At 54.7% G+C, this 15,129-nt stretch overlaps 4 protein-coding genes across 4 annotated transcripts; all 4 read right to left on the bottom strand.

The window, feature by feature from the left end:
• Positions 1-3,629: 3,629 nt before the first annotated feature.
• On the bottom strand, positions 3,630-5,710 carry J4E83_006261 (uncharacterized protein; the record flags this gene model as incomplete). Its single annotated transcript, XM_049333175.1, is given in 2 exon segments — positions 3,630-5,687; positions 5,702-5,710. 2 exon segments carry the CDS (start codon positions 5,708-5,710, stop codon positions 3,630-3,632), a joined length of 2,067 nt encoding a protein of 688 aa, XP_049187865.1.
• Positions 5,711-6,138: 428 nt separating this feature from the next.
• J4E83_006260 (uncharacterized protein) lies at positions 6,139-7,137 on the bottom strand (the record flags this gene model as incomplete). Its single annotated transcript, XM_049333174.1, has 2 exons — positions 6,139-6,989; positions 7,131-7,137. The coding sequence occupies 2 exons, from the start codon at positions 7,135-7,137 to the stop codon at positions 6,139-6,141; spliced, it is 858 nt and encodes a 285-aa protein (XP_049187864.1).
• A 233-nt stretch (positions 7,138-7,370) lies between these two features.
• J4E83_006259 (uncharacterized protein) lies at positions 7,371-8,429 on the bottom strand (the record flags this gene model as incomplete). Its single annotated transcript, XM_049333173.1, has 2 exons — positions 7,371-8,251; positions 8,426-8,429. 2 exons carry the CDS (start codon positions 8,427-8,429, stop codon positions 7,371-7,373), a joined length of 885 nt encoding a protein of 294 aa, XP_049187863.1.
• A 310-nt stretch (positions 8,430-8,739) lies between these two features.
• On the bottom strand, positions 8,740-11,213 carry J4E83_006258 (uncharacterized protein; the record flags this gene model as incomplete). The annotated part of the gene is made up of 1 exon (XM_049333172.1): positions 8,740-11,213. A coding segment is annotated over one exon (2,474 nt), but the record flags the coding sequence as incomplete, so codon positions are not given.
• Positions 11,214-15,129: the final 3,916 nt, after the last annotated feature.

Genomic DNA, 15,129 nt, shown 5'->3' with positions numbered 1-15,129 from the left:
GGATCGACTGTAGTGGTCCGATTGTAGGCACCAGGCTGGCTGATGTTGCGGTAGGTGATGGCCCAGACCTCAGAACAGTACCAGTTGCCATCAGAGGATAGTTCAGCGGTACCGCGACATAGCTCTTTGGCGGTTCTGCTGTAGGCGAGGGGGAGGAGGATGACTGCGCTTAGTATTGTATGCTTCATGCTGAATAATTGAAAGAGGCTATTGTACGAGCAATGGGTTGCGGGATGTGTATGAAGCGTGAAAGAAAACGTTGGAGGTAGGGTTGTGATGAGCTGGCACAGGATCCATGGATGTATTATTATTGATATATTTGACTATGGCGTGACGACATCTAGCATGCGGAAGCCACGAGCAGTGTACGAGAAACCGCGTACGTGTGAGTCAACAAGAAAGTGCGATCTGAACGAGGCTGAAGGCGACAACAACCTAATGTAATTGAAAACTGCTTCTTGTAAGTCCATGTCGCCAGTAAAGTTTCATGTAAATAAAGAAGTTGATAAGATCGCAGATCAGAGTATAAGTTGAATGCACTGGCAACGCCCTTACGGGTGTGCCTAAAATAAGAGGTGCCAAAAGTATGGGTTGTCATCATTGTGCGATGAAGAGAACGGCGGAAAAACATACCAAGTAGTAGATACAGGAGGAAGCGCAAGTGGAGGTGATCTGTATATCTAGTTCTTGTCAGCACTGGTCGCTCGCAAGATTTCATGCAGTAAAGCAGAAATGGCACTTGTCAGAATAGAGATTTATGCACCGGCGAAGTTCCGAAGAACCCCGCCTAAAATAAGAGGCGTCGAATGCACTGGATCTCATCATTGTGATGGGAGGGAGGGATTGAGTTGAACGTACCTTGAAAGTGAGCTGTTGTAGCTGGCTACATCGTGAGCAATTCAGGAGCTGTATCAAGCGCGTTGCAAGGCGCGAGTGTCTAGTTTCCACATAGCCGAGACAATCGCGGTTGCACGCCGAGGTCAATGTTTTGACATTGTGAGGTGCTGAAGACGAGGTTGGACGTCGCAGACTTTTTGTCAGGCAGGAGCTTTGACGCTAGCCGCGCACGGTCCACCACAGACCTAGCCGAGCCGCGAGAAATTGGAGTCTTCGATCGCGAACTTCAACCCACGACAAGCCCACCACCACGTCTCCGTACTAATCGACCAGGTCGCCATCCGGAACATTCATTCAATATGGGTCGTCTTCACAGCAACGGAAAGGGCATATCAGCCTCCGCCATCCCCTACTCCCGCAGCCCCCCGGCGTGGTTGAAGACCACCCCCGAGCAGGTTGTCGACCAGATCTGCAAGCTCGCGAAGAAGGGTGCTACACCATCTCAGTAAGAAAATCGCTTGCAAAAGAATACACAGGAATTGGTCGGCTAACACAATCGCAGGATTGGTGAGATCCTCCGTGACTCGCACGGTGTCGCTCAGGTCAAGGTTGTCACCGGCAACAAGATCCTCCGAATCCTCAAGTCGAACGGTACGATCGCCCTATACACATGAAAGCGCATGTCGACACAGCTCTGCTCCTCGTGAGCATCTGCGCGCTATACAAAACTGCATTTGTTGGTCTAGGCTAACATTTTGCGCTTAAGGCCTCAGCCCCGACATCCCAGAGGACCTCTACATGTTGATCAAGAAGGCCGTTGCCGTCCGCAAGCACCTTCAGACCAACCGCAAGGACCGCGACTCCAAGTTCCGCCTCATTCTCATCGAGTCCCGTATCCACCGTGTAAGTTTACCCAAACTCTACCATGTCAAAAGCACGTGCTAATCATCTTCAGCTCTCCCGCTACTACAAGACCGTCGGTGCCCTCCCCCCTACCTGGAGGTACGAGAGCGCCACCGCCTCTACCCTCGTCGCATAAGCAGATGTCGGATTGGTGTGGATGGTAGTCGTCATGGTAGACATTTAAGTGGAGTTTCACGGGCATGGATGCTTTGCGGATACCTAGCAGGATCACGATATGGAATGAATCAATCAAAAGCATCTCCTCGAATTGAAATATACCCAATTTGCATTGAAAGTGTCACAGTCTGAAATTTCCATATTGTAATGCTGCTTGACTTGGGTATCATCCTGACGCCGTCTTATACTTTTGTGAACACCTGCCCACGCGCTTCGAGTCTTCCAATGCTGTCTGCCCTCCGAAAGCATACTACCCGTCCGGTGGTCGAGCTTGACAAATAAATCGCAAAGCTCACCGCCCATACACGCATGTGTATGGCAGTCTCCTTCTCGTCCACGAGTGACTGAGTGAGAGCTCACCATGTAGCCGCCCATATACATGGCTTCATTGTCTGCGTCCCAAATATGCCATGCTCAACTCCTCCCCACCCCGTCATCCCATCTCTCATCCTCCACAAGCCCATCACGTCCCCTCAATCTCCCTACTCTTCCCCGCCAAAAACTCACTCAACCACTTCAACGGTTTCTCTGGCTCCGCAGTAGCAAGATGTTTCATCGCCTCGAGCAAATGCGGCGTCACATGTTGGTTCAGATACACCCGCGTGGGACTGCCGTGTGGAATAGGTTGTGTGGGCGCTTGCGCAGTGGGGTGCGGTGAGTTGCGCGATGAGGCTGCGGGAGTGGGTGTCGGCGCTGTGGTAGCGGTCGGTAGAGTTGGTGCGGAGGGCGGTGCGGGCGTGGAGGTGGAGGGAGTGGGCGGGACGGTTTGGACGCTGGGTTGGTGGGTGGGTGTTGAGGCTGAGGCGTCGAGGGTGGTGGGCTTGAGGGGTGTGTTAGTAAGGGAATTCTGGTGGTTATGTCTAGGATGGTAGCTTACCGCTGGTACTGCGCCTGAATCTGCCATTTCTACATCTGCGGGTTGTTCTGTGGGTGCTTGTTGCGCCTCGCCATTTGTGAGCGCTGGGTCGATGTCGGGGTTTGCGACGGCTGGGTTGGGAGATGGTTCTGCCATTTCTGAAGCTTGGTATGAGTTTTTCTGGGTGTTTGACGCGAATTGGCGCGGTTGGAGGAGGTGAGAATTGGTGTTTGTGGCGTTGGGATGGCGAGTTGGACTTTCTTGAGAGCGTCTTGGTAGCTTGAGCTTCGAGCGCGATCGATGTTCGGGCTAGCCTCGGCGTTTTGGAGCTTTCCTTCACTTTCTTTGATGGCACCACCACGACCTCCGCTTGTACGAGAGCACAACTTCTAGACCAGAATACGTTTTGGAGTGCTCAAGGCTTTGACATCGAGTATAGAGTTACGCATCGCAGCAATGACTTCGCCATGCACAACTAAAGACACTCAAACTCTTTCACACAGTCCCATCATGAGAGCAGTGTCTTGCACTTGAAAACAGATGATATGATAACTATCTTACAAGCTCGTCTACGTCGAATCAAACAAGCAAGGAACCAGAACGCCCTGCTACAGAAATGCAACCATCTCGAGACTCTCTTCATCATGCATTGCTCGGCCGTAATCCATATATATCCTCACTCGTGTTCATCCTTCATCTGCATCATCAACGTGTGCTCCTACGGTATTGCGTAGCTGCAGCCATACGCATAAAGCGAAACCAAAAAGAAACAAAGCGCAACAACAGTAACTCATAGAAAAAAAGCCGTGTCACGCGGACCATTTAGACCGTCTTCACACACAATGCTCGCATCCACCTATCGAGATCTTCGCTCAGAAGCATACCCCACATTCGTCGAAACAGTCGTCTTCATGTCGTTATTCGTAATCACACTGTTGGTATCCCATGTCCCCGCCTCGGAAATAGCCGGGCTCGTCTGTCTCCTTGGTGCCCTCGGCCTCTCAGAACGGTGGTAGGACTTGTTCTGGGACACCTGCGTAGCAGTAGCAGGCCCGTTGTTAGCGTGAGTGATCTCACTGCTTGTATCCCAGGTGCCGGAGTCGGACCCGTCGTCAGAGAAACTGTGGTGCTCGTGCTGCTTTCGGAGTTGCTCGACTCGCTTGAGCTGCTCGAAGGGGCCGGGTGGGTAGCTCGATGGGCCAAGGTCGCTGAATTGCGCGGAGGGGTAGGGGACGTTGGTGGACACTGTTGTGGGAGGCGCACGCTGAGTGACCTCACTAGCGGTGTCCCATGTGCCGGTATCGCTGCCGCTCAGCCTTCTCAGCTGGCGGTGCATTATGCTTGAGTAGGGGACGTTGGTGGAGACGGTCGTGGGAGGCGCGCGATGAGTAGTGATCTCGGTGTTGGTGTCCCACGTCCCAGTGTCGGAGACGTCATCATCAGACGCGTCATCGTCGGACACGCTGGGTCGTCGTAGCTGTCGAGGAGGCTGTGTGAAACGAGGGGTGTTGGTAGAGATAATTGTAGAAGGAGCGTTGTAGGAAGGGTAGGGCACGTTCGTAGACACGGTCGTAGGGGGAGCACGGTGGGTATTGATCTCAGTGTTGGTATCCCAGGTCCCAGTGTCAGACACTTCGTCGTCGGAGACCTCCATCCTCATTGAGTTGCGAGGTGGTGGCATAGACCATCGTTCCGACTCGTCCACGTGTTGTTCCATAGGGTAGGGCACATTGGTCGATACGGTTGTGGGAGGCGCACGTTGAGTGACCTCACTGCTCGTGTCCCAGGTACCGCAGTCGGAAATGCTTCGTGATCGCTTCAGCTCCCAAGGCATTCCTGTAGGATAGGGAACGTTGGTCGAGACCGTGGTCGGTGGAGGACGCTGACTGATCTCAGTGCTCGTGTCCCAAGTGCCAGCGTCAGAGATGCTGCGTTGTCGCCGTATCTCCCTGGACTCTCGCTTCAACTCTTTCGAGTCTCGTCTTGAGTCGTACATGAAAGGATAGGGTGCGTTGGTCGTGATGGTTGTAGGCGCAAAGTCGTGAGTCATGATGCTGTTCGTATCCCATGTGCCAGCATCGGAGATACTCCTTTGTCTCTTGACCTCTCGTGATTCTCTCTTGGCCTCTCTCGACTCTCGGGATTCTCTCGTCAAGTTTGATTCCTTGGTTGAGTCCTTGCTGCCTCTTTCCTTCCTTCTCTCGCTCTTCACACTCTTCTCGGAGTGTCTAGCGCTGCCATGGGAGCCCTTCACCGGAGTGTTGGGATATAAAGCTTTCATAGCAGCACCACGCGTCTCGTACACATAACGAGCCTTTTCGCGCTCGGTTTTATCCGAACGGTCACTCTTCTCTGTCCGATGGCTGCGGCTGCTCTTCTCGGTTCGCTCGCTCTTGTCTGTTCGTTCGCTCTTGTCTGTCCGCTCACTCTTTTCGGTACGTTCGCTCTTATCGGTGCGCTCACTTTTGTCGGTGCGCTCGCTTCGATCAGTGCGCTCGGTATCGGCAGACTTGGTCGTGCGAATGCTTGCCGCATAACCGCTCTTTCTGCGAGTGTGATCCGGTCGAGGAGTGATGTCAAACAGCTCGTCCTCGATGGCGTGTTCGGTAGATCGGCGAGTGTGCGTAGAGCGGCGTCGCGAATGCGTGGTAGAGGTCGACGTAGTTCGCGTACGTTGGGGCACCAGCGTTTCGATCTCATCGATGGCATCGAACATGTGAGACACCGTGTCTACCGGCGTAGGAGCTCGCGAATCGGGATGCTCGTGGATAGTGTCATCCGTCGTAGTCCGTGAGAAGGACGGCGGTAGGATCGCGCTCTCCACAGACTGGCGATGGCGTATGGCTTCCGCGATTTCTGCAGCCGTTGAAGGTATGTCAGGCTTCGACGCGGGTTTCGGCGGTGGTGGCGGAGGCTTCTTCCTTGCACTCGGAGCATGTGAGGGAGCCAAACTCTCGACGGGCATGCCAATGAAGTTCCTGGGCGACGTAAACACGGACGTTGGGGGCGCCGGCGGACGTGAGAAGGTGGAGCCTGGAGGTGGAGGCTTCATCTTGTCATCCGAGGAAGGATTAGAGAAGAGGTTCAACGCTCGCTCGATGGCCGAGAGCTTCTTGGGCTTCTCTGGCTTCTCCGGTGACATCGGACGTGACACTGGAGATTCCTCATCCGTATTCGTCTCGGCTTTCGTCGGAGATCGAGGGGCGGGGGGAGAGGGGGGAGGTGGTATCGGGTCGCGAGGAGGCGGGCAAGCCTGGAAAGCCAGCGTGTTAGCCAAGTGATCTGAAGCAGTCTTTTCATCTTACGTAGATCTCGATATATCGCGAGCCTGTCAGAGGCTGGGTGAAGGAAGCTCGAAAGCGGTGCTAGGAACGCTGGGGTAAGGTGAACACGCGGGTGGTGTTACGTACCGGCGGCGGAAACTTGCCCTCGTCAGTCGGACTCGTTAATGCAGTGGTATGGGGAGGCAAACCAGCAGATTTGAGCTCCTCCATTCTCGTCACAACTGGCTCTGCATCATCATACAGAGCCAGCCCATGGTGGAGAATGCAGCCTTCGTCACGCTGCTCTTCGTTGTTCTGGAAGATCTCGTGCTTCGATTCGCGGTATACAACCGGGAAGATCCTGAGTAGCAATTGTCGTTGCGAATCAGGAGGAGGTGGGTCATCCGTCGCTGAGCCTGTTTCTGGGCTGTAAGCTGGCCAGAACTGGTTGCTGGTAAATTGATGTTCTTCGTCGTGCAGCGCAGGCATGACGGCGGTGATCATTTCTCGCTCGAGACGAGCAAATCTCCATGTCTCCGCAGCGACCTTCACGATGCGCTTCACGGCGATCTTGATGCCTTCCTCCTCTTTTGGATCAGCAAAGTGTCGGATAGCGTTGACGATCTCCTCGACAACGGTTCCGGCAGCAGTATTGATGCGCTGCTTCGCGCCAGTGCTGGTAAAAGCAGCAAGGAGTGTTTGTTGTCGCCAAATCGCTTCTTTGCGCGTGCTCTTCTCGCGAATGTGGTGGCTCATCGAGGAGAAAAGAGAGTCGGCTTTGTCGTAGCGGCGTCCAAGACTGAACAGGAATGGGCCAAAGACACGGAAAGTGATGAGCTTCGATACAGTGTGGGCGATGTATGCGGTTCGGACTTGTCTGGAGGCAATGCTATCACCAAGGAAGGACGGTAGGTTGGACGGCACTTGCGCAAGATCCTCCGGCGGCGGCCTTACTGGAAGGTGAACGAAATGGGTTGTAGCAAGATCGATGATTTGCCTTTGAAGCTGAGTGAAGGATACCAGGCTAGACGCGATGATGTTAGCGAGCGACTCTGTACTGAACAAAGCGACAGTGAAGGGACGTGATAACAAACATCGCATTGCGCGAGCGGTAGACGAGAAAGACAGTGTATGGCAAGACATGGTGGCTCCCGTTGCATCATCACAGCCACCGGCCAGAAGATAAGCAACTGATCTCGGTGCACTCCATTGTCCGTTGAAGGATAACGAAGCGCACCCAAACCGCCCACCATCAACCAACACTGGCGGCAATGCGGCCCCTGCTACCATCGTGCCGGCATCAAGAGCGAATGTGCAAAACTGGGAATCACTTACTAGTAGCTGTCGCCCTTGCTCTTGATCTCGGCGATGTCACCATAGCATTCCATCATCTTCTCAAGTCTAGACTTCTCCGACTCAAGGTTGCTGGCAACGCTTCTGATGACCTCCTTCTCCCTCTGACTCTCGGCTCTGAGTTGGTCGAACGAGTTCATCAGCTCATCCTTCTCTCTCGCCAGTTGATCGGCTCTCGCCGCTTCTTCCCCAGCCCGGCGATCTGAGTCTTCTCGCATCTTCTGAAGGTCGTCGCGCTCCCTGATGAGTTCTTGCTCTCGGTCAAGAGCTGCCTGAAGCTGAGCCCTGAGCTCAGCCGCCTCGGCAGCATCTTGCCCAGCTTGCTTCAGCTTCTTGTCGAATTGGATAGCAAGGGCAATCTTCTCCGCATCGTGTTTCGTGTTCGTGGCCTCCTTCCATTCGTCGAAATCTCTCCATGCTCTTTCCCTCTCCTCGGCAGAGGTCCTCTCCAGCGTGCGATGCACATCTTCCAGCTCTTTGTACCTGTCCTCCCACGACCTCATGGCTGCATCCAGTACCAACTTGGTCTCTTCGGCGTCTCTTCTAGCTTTCTTGGTTTCAGCAATCAGCTCTCGGAGCTCTCTGACTTGCTCTTCCAGATTCCCGATCTGAAAGTGTAGTCTGGTTGCCTCGGCTGAATGCCTGTCTTCCAAGTTGCGAATCTTCTGCTTCAGCTCACCAATCTCACCATCCTTTGCGCGGAGTTTCTGCTCTTGCTCAGCAGTTTGCCGACGAAGCAGGTCCTCCCTAGCACGCAGTTGGTTGTGAGTCTCTTTGTAATGCGCAAGTAGAACGTGCAGATCAGTCTGCGGGATATGTGAGAGTGCGTCGCCAGACACGTGTTCGATTGCAGGTCGACTGGCTAAAACATGTGAATGAAGGTCTCTAGAACCAGAGGAGTCCTGTCGATGATGTGGGCTGCCATAAGGAGGGTACCCGGGTGGGTATTGGCTCCATGATTCCTGGTAGGGAGGGGAGGAAGAATGCGACGAAGGGCCGTAAGGATTGGGGTTAGGCGCGGGATAACCCTGCTGACTCATGCCGTAGGCATGATCTGGGTAGTGGTGAGGCGGCTGGGCTGGCGGGGCATAGTAGCTGGGATGATAATTTGGTGGAGGGGCCGGATAGGTGGGCTCAACAGGCACTCGGGATGCAAAAGCGCTACGTGGTTGATGTGGGCCTAAGTGGGACCGCGACACTTCATGCGCTTCACCGCTAAATGGACGCCTCGACGCTATCCTGTTTTGTACTAGAGCAGAATCTGAATCGTCGTCGCTGTCAAAGGTGGGAGCGTGTCTAGAGGGAAACATGTAGTTAGTATCGTTATTCATCAGAGTTCGGCCAGGAACCTTATGTATCTCGAGCATGTTCGCTTTGGGTCCGGCGTCGTGGTTGACGGTCGCCGAAGAAGCGCCGAGCGACTACCTCACCGGACTGAGAAATGGAATTCACATACCTTGGTCGAGCTTTACTCATTGGCGGGCTTGGGGCCGCAGGTCTGTTATCCTCAATGAGCTGTGCCACAGCATAAGGCTTCGGTGCATGGTTTGGACCCGCTTCGTGTGTTCTAAGCTTCGGTGCATGTGGCGCAAAAGATCGATACGATCGAAATGGTCGATCAGAGACTGGAGAACGATCGTGCATGTCAGGTACTCCCGAAGGAGGTGACGGAGCACGTGCTGATTCGATCATGGATCGACGTGCGATGAAGGGTATCTCGGCTTGCTCACGTGACTCGTCCTGGGCCAGCCGTTCCAACCGTTCTGCTTCCTCTCTCTGCTCTTCCGCAAGGACATCCGCAGCTGCTCGGGCTTTCCTAGCAATTCGAGCCTCTTCGGCTCTCTCACGTCGTAATTGTTCCTGCCGGAGTTCTTCCTTCTCTTGTCGAGCACGTTCGGCAGCAGCTGCAGCTTCGACCTCTTCCTTCTCTTTCCGAGCCTTTTCGGCGACTGCAACGGCTTCGGCCTCTTCTTGGATCTCTGCAGCCCTCCGTTCTTCTTCCATTAATGCCAGAAGCTTCCTCGCTTCGACAATCTGCTCTAACTTCTCTTGCTCGAGCCTTTCACGGGCCAGTCGCTCTTGTTCGAGCCTCTCGGTCTCCTTATGCTGCTCTTCCTTCTTGGCTCTCATGGTTTCCAGAGCCCGTTTCACGGCTTCGGCAGCTTCCAGCTCTTCTTGGGCCTCTCTTGCGCGTCGCTCCTCCAGTAGTCTGTTGGCCTCGGCCTCCTTCGCTAACCTCTCGTGCTCGATTGCTTCTTGCTCCAATCTCTTCAGTTCTTCTCGCTGTGCGTCTTCCTGGGATTGGGCGGCCTGCGCTAGCGAGGCAGATTCTTGAGCCTCAGCCGCGGCCGCTGCTTCGGCCTCAAGCCGCTCTTGCTCTCGGTCGGCATGCTGTCTTGGTACTTCGTCTTGGGCAGCTACGACGAGCTCTTCTATCGGCTCAATGTGGGCATCTGTAGACGAAGTCTCGGGAATAGACTCAGGCTGTGTGATTGTCTCAGGGGCTTCTGATGCTGATGTTCTTTCGACAGGCGCATCTGGTAGCCCGACGTCCACCGACCGTTCGACTGCTATTGGAACGGCCTCAGGCTCTGGTTCTGGTGCTGATAGATCCTCGACCGTAAAAGCTTCGATGATGTCGTCCTCATCACTGCCAGCTGACACCACTGATGGAGCCAGAGGTGCAGCGGGGGCCTCTGGCGCTTCTGGCGCTTCTGGTACTTCCGGTGCTTCTGGTACTTCCGATGCTTCTGGTACTTCCGGTGCTTCTGGTACTTCAGGCGCTTCTGGTACCTCAGGTACTTCGGGAGCCTCTGGCGCTTCTAGGACTTCTGGTTCCTCTGATACCCCTGGTGCTTCGGGTGCGTCTGGTACTTCTGGCGCTTCGACAGCTTCTGGCGGTTGCGATACCTCTGGTGCTTCCGGCCCTTCGGTAGCTTCGGGAGCTTCAGGTACCTCTGGTAATTCTGGCACTTCAGGTGCCTCTGGAGCCTCTGCAGTCTCTGAAGCTTCTGGTACTGTGGGTGTGTCTGGAGCTTCGGGTGCCTCTGGCACTTCCGGCGCCTCTGGTACTTCAGGTGCTTCCATTATCTCTGGTGCCTCTGGTACCTCGACTTTCTCCGCCAAATCTTGCTCAGCTCCGTTCGCATTAAGACCGCCATCCATCTGGTCTATCGGTTCGATAGCTTCTTCCGCGGTGGTAGTAATTACTTCAGGTTCTGCTTCAGGCGCTAGCTCTGCTGTAGATTCTTGTGGCGAGAGTGTGTCTTCAACCGGCGTGTCTGCTGGTTCAATAGAATCTTGAGTTGGAACAGGGTCTGGCTGGGGTGTGGACTCTTCGTCTAGTTGGAGGGGCTGCTGTTCCTCCGGAGTATTTTGCTGCTCTGCATCGGGTTCTGGGTCGTGCGCGTCTCCAACCCAAATAACCGATGACTCTTCATCTTCTGCTGGAGTATGATGCATGTCTTCAGCGCTTTGCCCGGCAATCTCTGACTCCACGGCCTCGGTAGTATCCGCTGGCGACCCAGATTCCTGCTCTTCCCCCATAGGTGGATCTAGCTCTGCAGCAGGTGTGATCTCAGTGGCCGGTGCCTCTGTAGCCTCGTCCGGTATAGTCTCTATGGTCTCAGGGTGTTGTGAGGGTGCAGATGTGGACTCTTCCACCAGCATGGGAACCGTACCCTCGTCGGGCTCCACTTCGGAAGCGGTTGGCATGGACTGCTCCCCGGACTCTGCTTCTGTGGCTGATTCCTCTGCTGTCAATGGAGCTTCAGGCGCATCAGGAATTGGTTCCGCAGCATTCGTTGGCACGTTGTCAGGTGGAGCTACGGGCTCCACCGGTTTCTTGCTGCTTTTCTTCTTCTTTGCCATAACGGCCGCCAAACGTGATAGTTGTTGTGAATAGCGTTAAAGGCAACAAGAACTCCCGAATCCTGCGCTGGAGTTTGCGCTTCTCACGTTGAGCTCAGATACTCGCAAAAATTAAAAAGGCGCCTGTTAACGGAGCATGACGACGGGGAACATGTCAAAAAACAACGAGCACGCGCGAAATCAGCATATAAGGAATGCGGCAGTGAAAAGAATGGAAGAGGATAGTACAAGCTGCAAACGCCTTCCCGCCCAATGGGAGATTGGCAGGGAAGTGCCAGCTCATCGTAAACTCGAGCGGTCTAATTTATATGCCCCGAGCGTTGCGTTACCAGCCATCGAATGCGACTTCGCGTGTCTGGTACAATTACGTCTATATGGTCTTGCTGCGCTGCTCACTCTGTACGACGATGGCGGCCAGCGACAGTGGACCGGCCACAGGCCATGGACCGAATTCTTTGTTGATGTTTACTGTCCGACAGCGATTCAACGAGCCGATATGCACGCGATGACGCCGCTGGGGCTCGAAAATTGAACCTCCTGCAACAGTGGCAGGGAGGGCGTTGTGGCGGTCTCCGGTTGGACAAGTTAGCTGCATATGAGCCTCGAAAGGAGCGCACTACAGCGGGTGCTAGCGGGAAAAGAGCAGCGGTGTGTGTGAAGATGCAGAAAAGAGGTGCGTTGTCAACAGCCTTAGCAGCTCTTGGCCCCACTGTGCCTAGCGCGCTTGGGCCCGTGGAACTTCCTCCGCGCTCCGACGCGACGCAGCCTCGACACGGCTGCTGGACTCCCATCACGCGCTCTGCACCCCCAACCGGCCTAGCACTGAGCATGTCACTCTGCGTTCGAGTGCTCTCCAGGTCCATCAAACGGGGGCGGCATGGCTAAGCTTCGGGCCACGCGCAAAAAGCCGATCGTCGTCTCATCCGAGTCTGAGGCGGATGATTCACATACACCGCCTCCCGCGCGTCCCAAGAGGGGCACACTAACAGGCGTCGCGACTGGGGCGCATGGAGAAAAGAAGGCTACCCGATCCAAGACACGTGCAGCCTCGCCCACGCGATCGCGAGCAGTTCCTACTAAGCAGTCTCCAGCCAAATCGCCGGCTAAAGCAAAGCCAGCATCCAAACCTATCACTTCTTTCTTCAGTAATATACCGCGCTCGCAGTCGCTGCACCCCACGCCGAGCCCTGAGAAACCGGCCCTGTCAATTGAAGATGTAGACGATATCTTTGATTCCTCAGACGATGCGCCGTCCATCAAGCCCCCGAAACCTCTCCCCGTTCGTAAGAGACCGATCGCTGCGACAGCGCCAACGGACCCTGTCAATGCTGTGAGCAACAGGCAGAAGTTCCTGCGAACAGCGAGCGGAGCGCGTAGTACAACCCCGCTATCCACAACACCGATATCGTCCCAGCCAGCGCGGCAGGATACCGAAGACCGGCGGCCGTGGACTGAAAAGTACGGCCCAGTGTCGCTCGATGAGCTCGCTGTGCATAAGAGGAAGGTGGCGGACGTGCGGACATGGCTCACAGACGTCTTCAGCGGCAAGGCACGCAAGCGATTGCTGCTGCTCAAAGGCCCTGCTGGCAGTGGGAAGACCACCACCATGTCCCTGCTGTCCAAGGAACTGGGCATCCACATGCATGAATGGAAGAACCCGATAGGTTCCATGTCAACCTCCGACAGCTTTGTGTCTGCTACTGCACAGTTCGAAGAGTTCGTTGGAAGGACTGGAGCCTTTGGTAGTCTGGCCTTCGATGAGCCGACAATGAGTGCCCAGACGGCTTCGTCGAACAGTCAGACTGAGAGGCAGAAGCAGCTGGTCCTAGTAGAGGAGTTTCCGAATACATTCACACGTACTTCTTCGGCCGTTCAATCTTTTCGCTCTTCCGTCCTCAACTATCTTGCTGCCAATACGCAATCAGCTACTGCTTTCTTTTCGACCCAGGTCGATCCCGAGCAGCCAGTGACCCCAATCGTAATGATAATATCCGAGACCCTGCTGTCTACCAACACGGCGGCAGCCGACAGTTTCACTGCACATCGGCTGTTAGGCCCTGAGATCCTGACCCATCCCGGAGTGTCTGTTCTCGAGTTCAACCCAATCGCCCCCACATACATGACAAAGGCGCTAGAAACGATTGTTGTCAAGGAGGCGCGCAAATCCGGGCGCAAAAAGACTCTAGGGCCACAGGCGATTCAGCGTCTTGCAGAACTTGGGGACATTCGGAGCGCTGTCTCCTCTCTCGAGTTCCTCTGCCTGCGAGGTGATGATGCGGAAGGCTGGGGCGCGAAGGTCAACCTCACGAAGAAGAAGGGCCCGAAAGACATACCGATGACGAAGATCGAGCAAGAGTCGCTCGAAATGGTGACGCAGCGCGAAAGCACTCTCGGCATCTTTCATGCTGTTGGGAGGGTTGTGTACAACAAGCGTCTACCGGAGGACCCTAACACACCCATGGCACATCCACCGAACTGGTTTCCCGAAAGGCGAAGACCGAAGGCCTCGGAGGTCAATGTCGACACTCTCATCGATGAGCTGGGTACCGATACCCAAACCTTTGTCGCTGCTCTACATGAGAACTACGTCCTGTCCTGTGGAGCTGCGGATAGTGAGGAGACTATGGACTCTATCGAGGGCTGTATAGAAGCTCTTTCCGATGCCGACCTTCTATCGCCGGACCGCTTCGGTGCGGGCGCTGGCCGACGGGTCCTTCAAGGAACTAGTGCGGACAATTTACGTCAAGACGAGATGTGCTTTCAGACGAGCGTACGCGGGCTTCTGTATAACCTGCCATATCCCGTCAAGCGCGTTGCACCGCCTCCAGGCATCATGGGCATCAAGGCGAAAGGCCAAGGAGCAAGTGGTGGAGCGGCAAAAGGCAACGCGTTTGTCATGTACTATCCGGCGTCGCTACGTATATGGAAACAACAGGAAGAGATTGAGGGTTCACTGGAGATGTGGGTATCAAAGGCGCAGCGTGGTGAGCTCTTTTCGACAGGGTCAACTACATCGAAAGCGGCTTTCTCGAGCGGAGGAGTCGAGTCGTGGAAAGGCAATGCTTCGTTCTCACAGCCCACATCGGCATCCGGCTCGCAAGATGCCGAAGAAGATGCGCCAGCTTCAATTCACCTTGGAAGCGGTGGCTCGGCGCGGAACGAAATGCTTTTGGAACGTCTCCCTTACATGACCACCATCTTGCGAAAATCACGCATGCCGAACCCATCCACTGCAGCCACCGTGCGCGAAATCCGGAAGATCACAGCCTTCACCGGAAATGCTCTCTCCGGTGCCACTGAAGAAGATGACGCTGAAGAAGATATTCGCCCTGGCGAGCAAGAGCAGTGGTCTACGGACAAACCGACTCTGGAGACGCCGAAGAAGAAAGGACGGGTGAAGTTTGAGAGTAAGGCACAAGAGCCGGAAACAGCGATTGCTGGATTGGCGGATAAAGGCGCTAGTCTCACGTTGAGCGATGATGATATCGAGGATTAAGCGGATGATATGGAGCTGTACAGTATAATGTCTTGAAAAATGCCACTACATGACGAAGCTGTACGGTGGAGAACCCCTATCGACCTGAATGTGGCATGTATAAACAGACAAGGACGTACAATATGCAAAATTTAAGAGCACATGAGCATTGGACAAATCGCATTCGTCCCCATTGGCGCTCTTTGCAGTTCTTTCCCTTGCCGCCTTTCTGCCTTTTCGTCTTCCATCTTCCCGTCCTGGCAGTCGCGATTTTGGAAGTTTATCGCCGGATCGCCTCAGGCCCGGAGACAGGTACAAGATACCACATTTTGTTCACTGCCCACACTTTACCCGTGCTCTCGATCATGCTGAAGCCACCAATAAATTGCGGTGCC

This window comes from Alternaria metachromatica (assembly GCF_023757995.1).
Source record: "Alternaria metachromatica strain BMP 0045 chromosome Unknown scaffold_13, whole genome shotgun sequence".
In the NCBI taxonomy this organism is placed as follows: domain Eukaryota; kingdom Fungi; phylum Ascomycota; class Dothideomycetes; order Pleosporales; family Pleosporaceae; genus Alternaria; species Alternaria metachromatica.
This window is presented reverse-complemented; position numbering and strand designations above follow the sequence as displayed.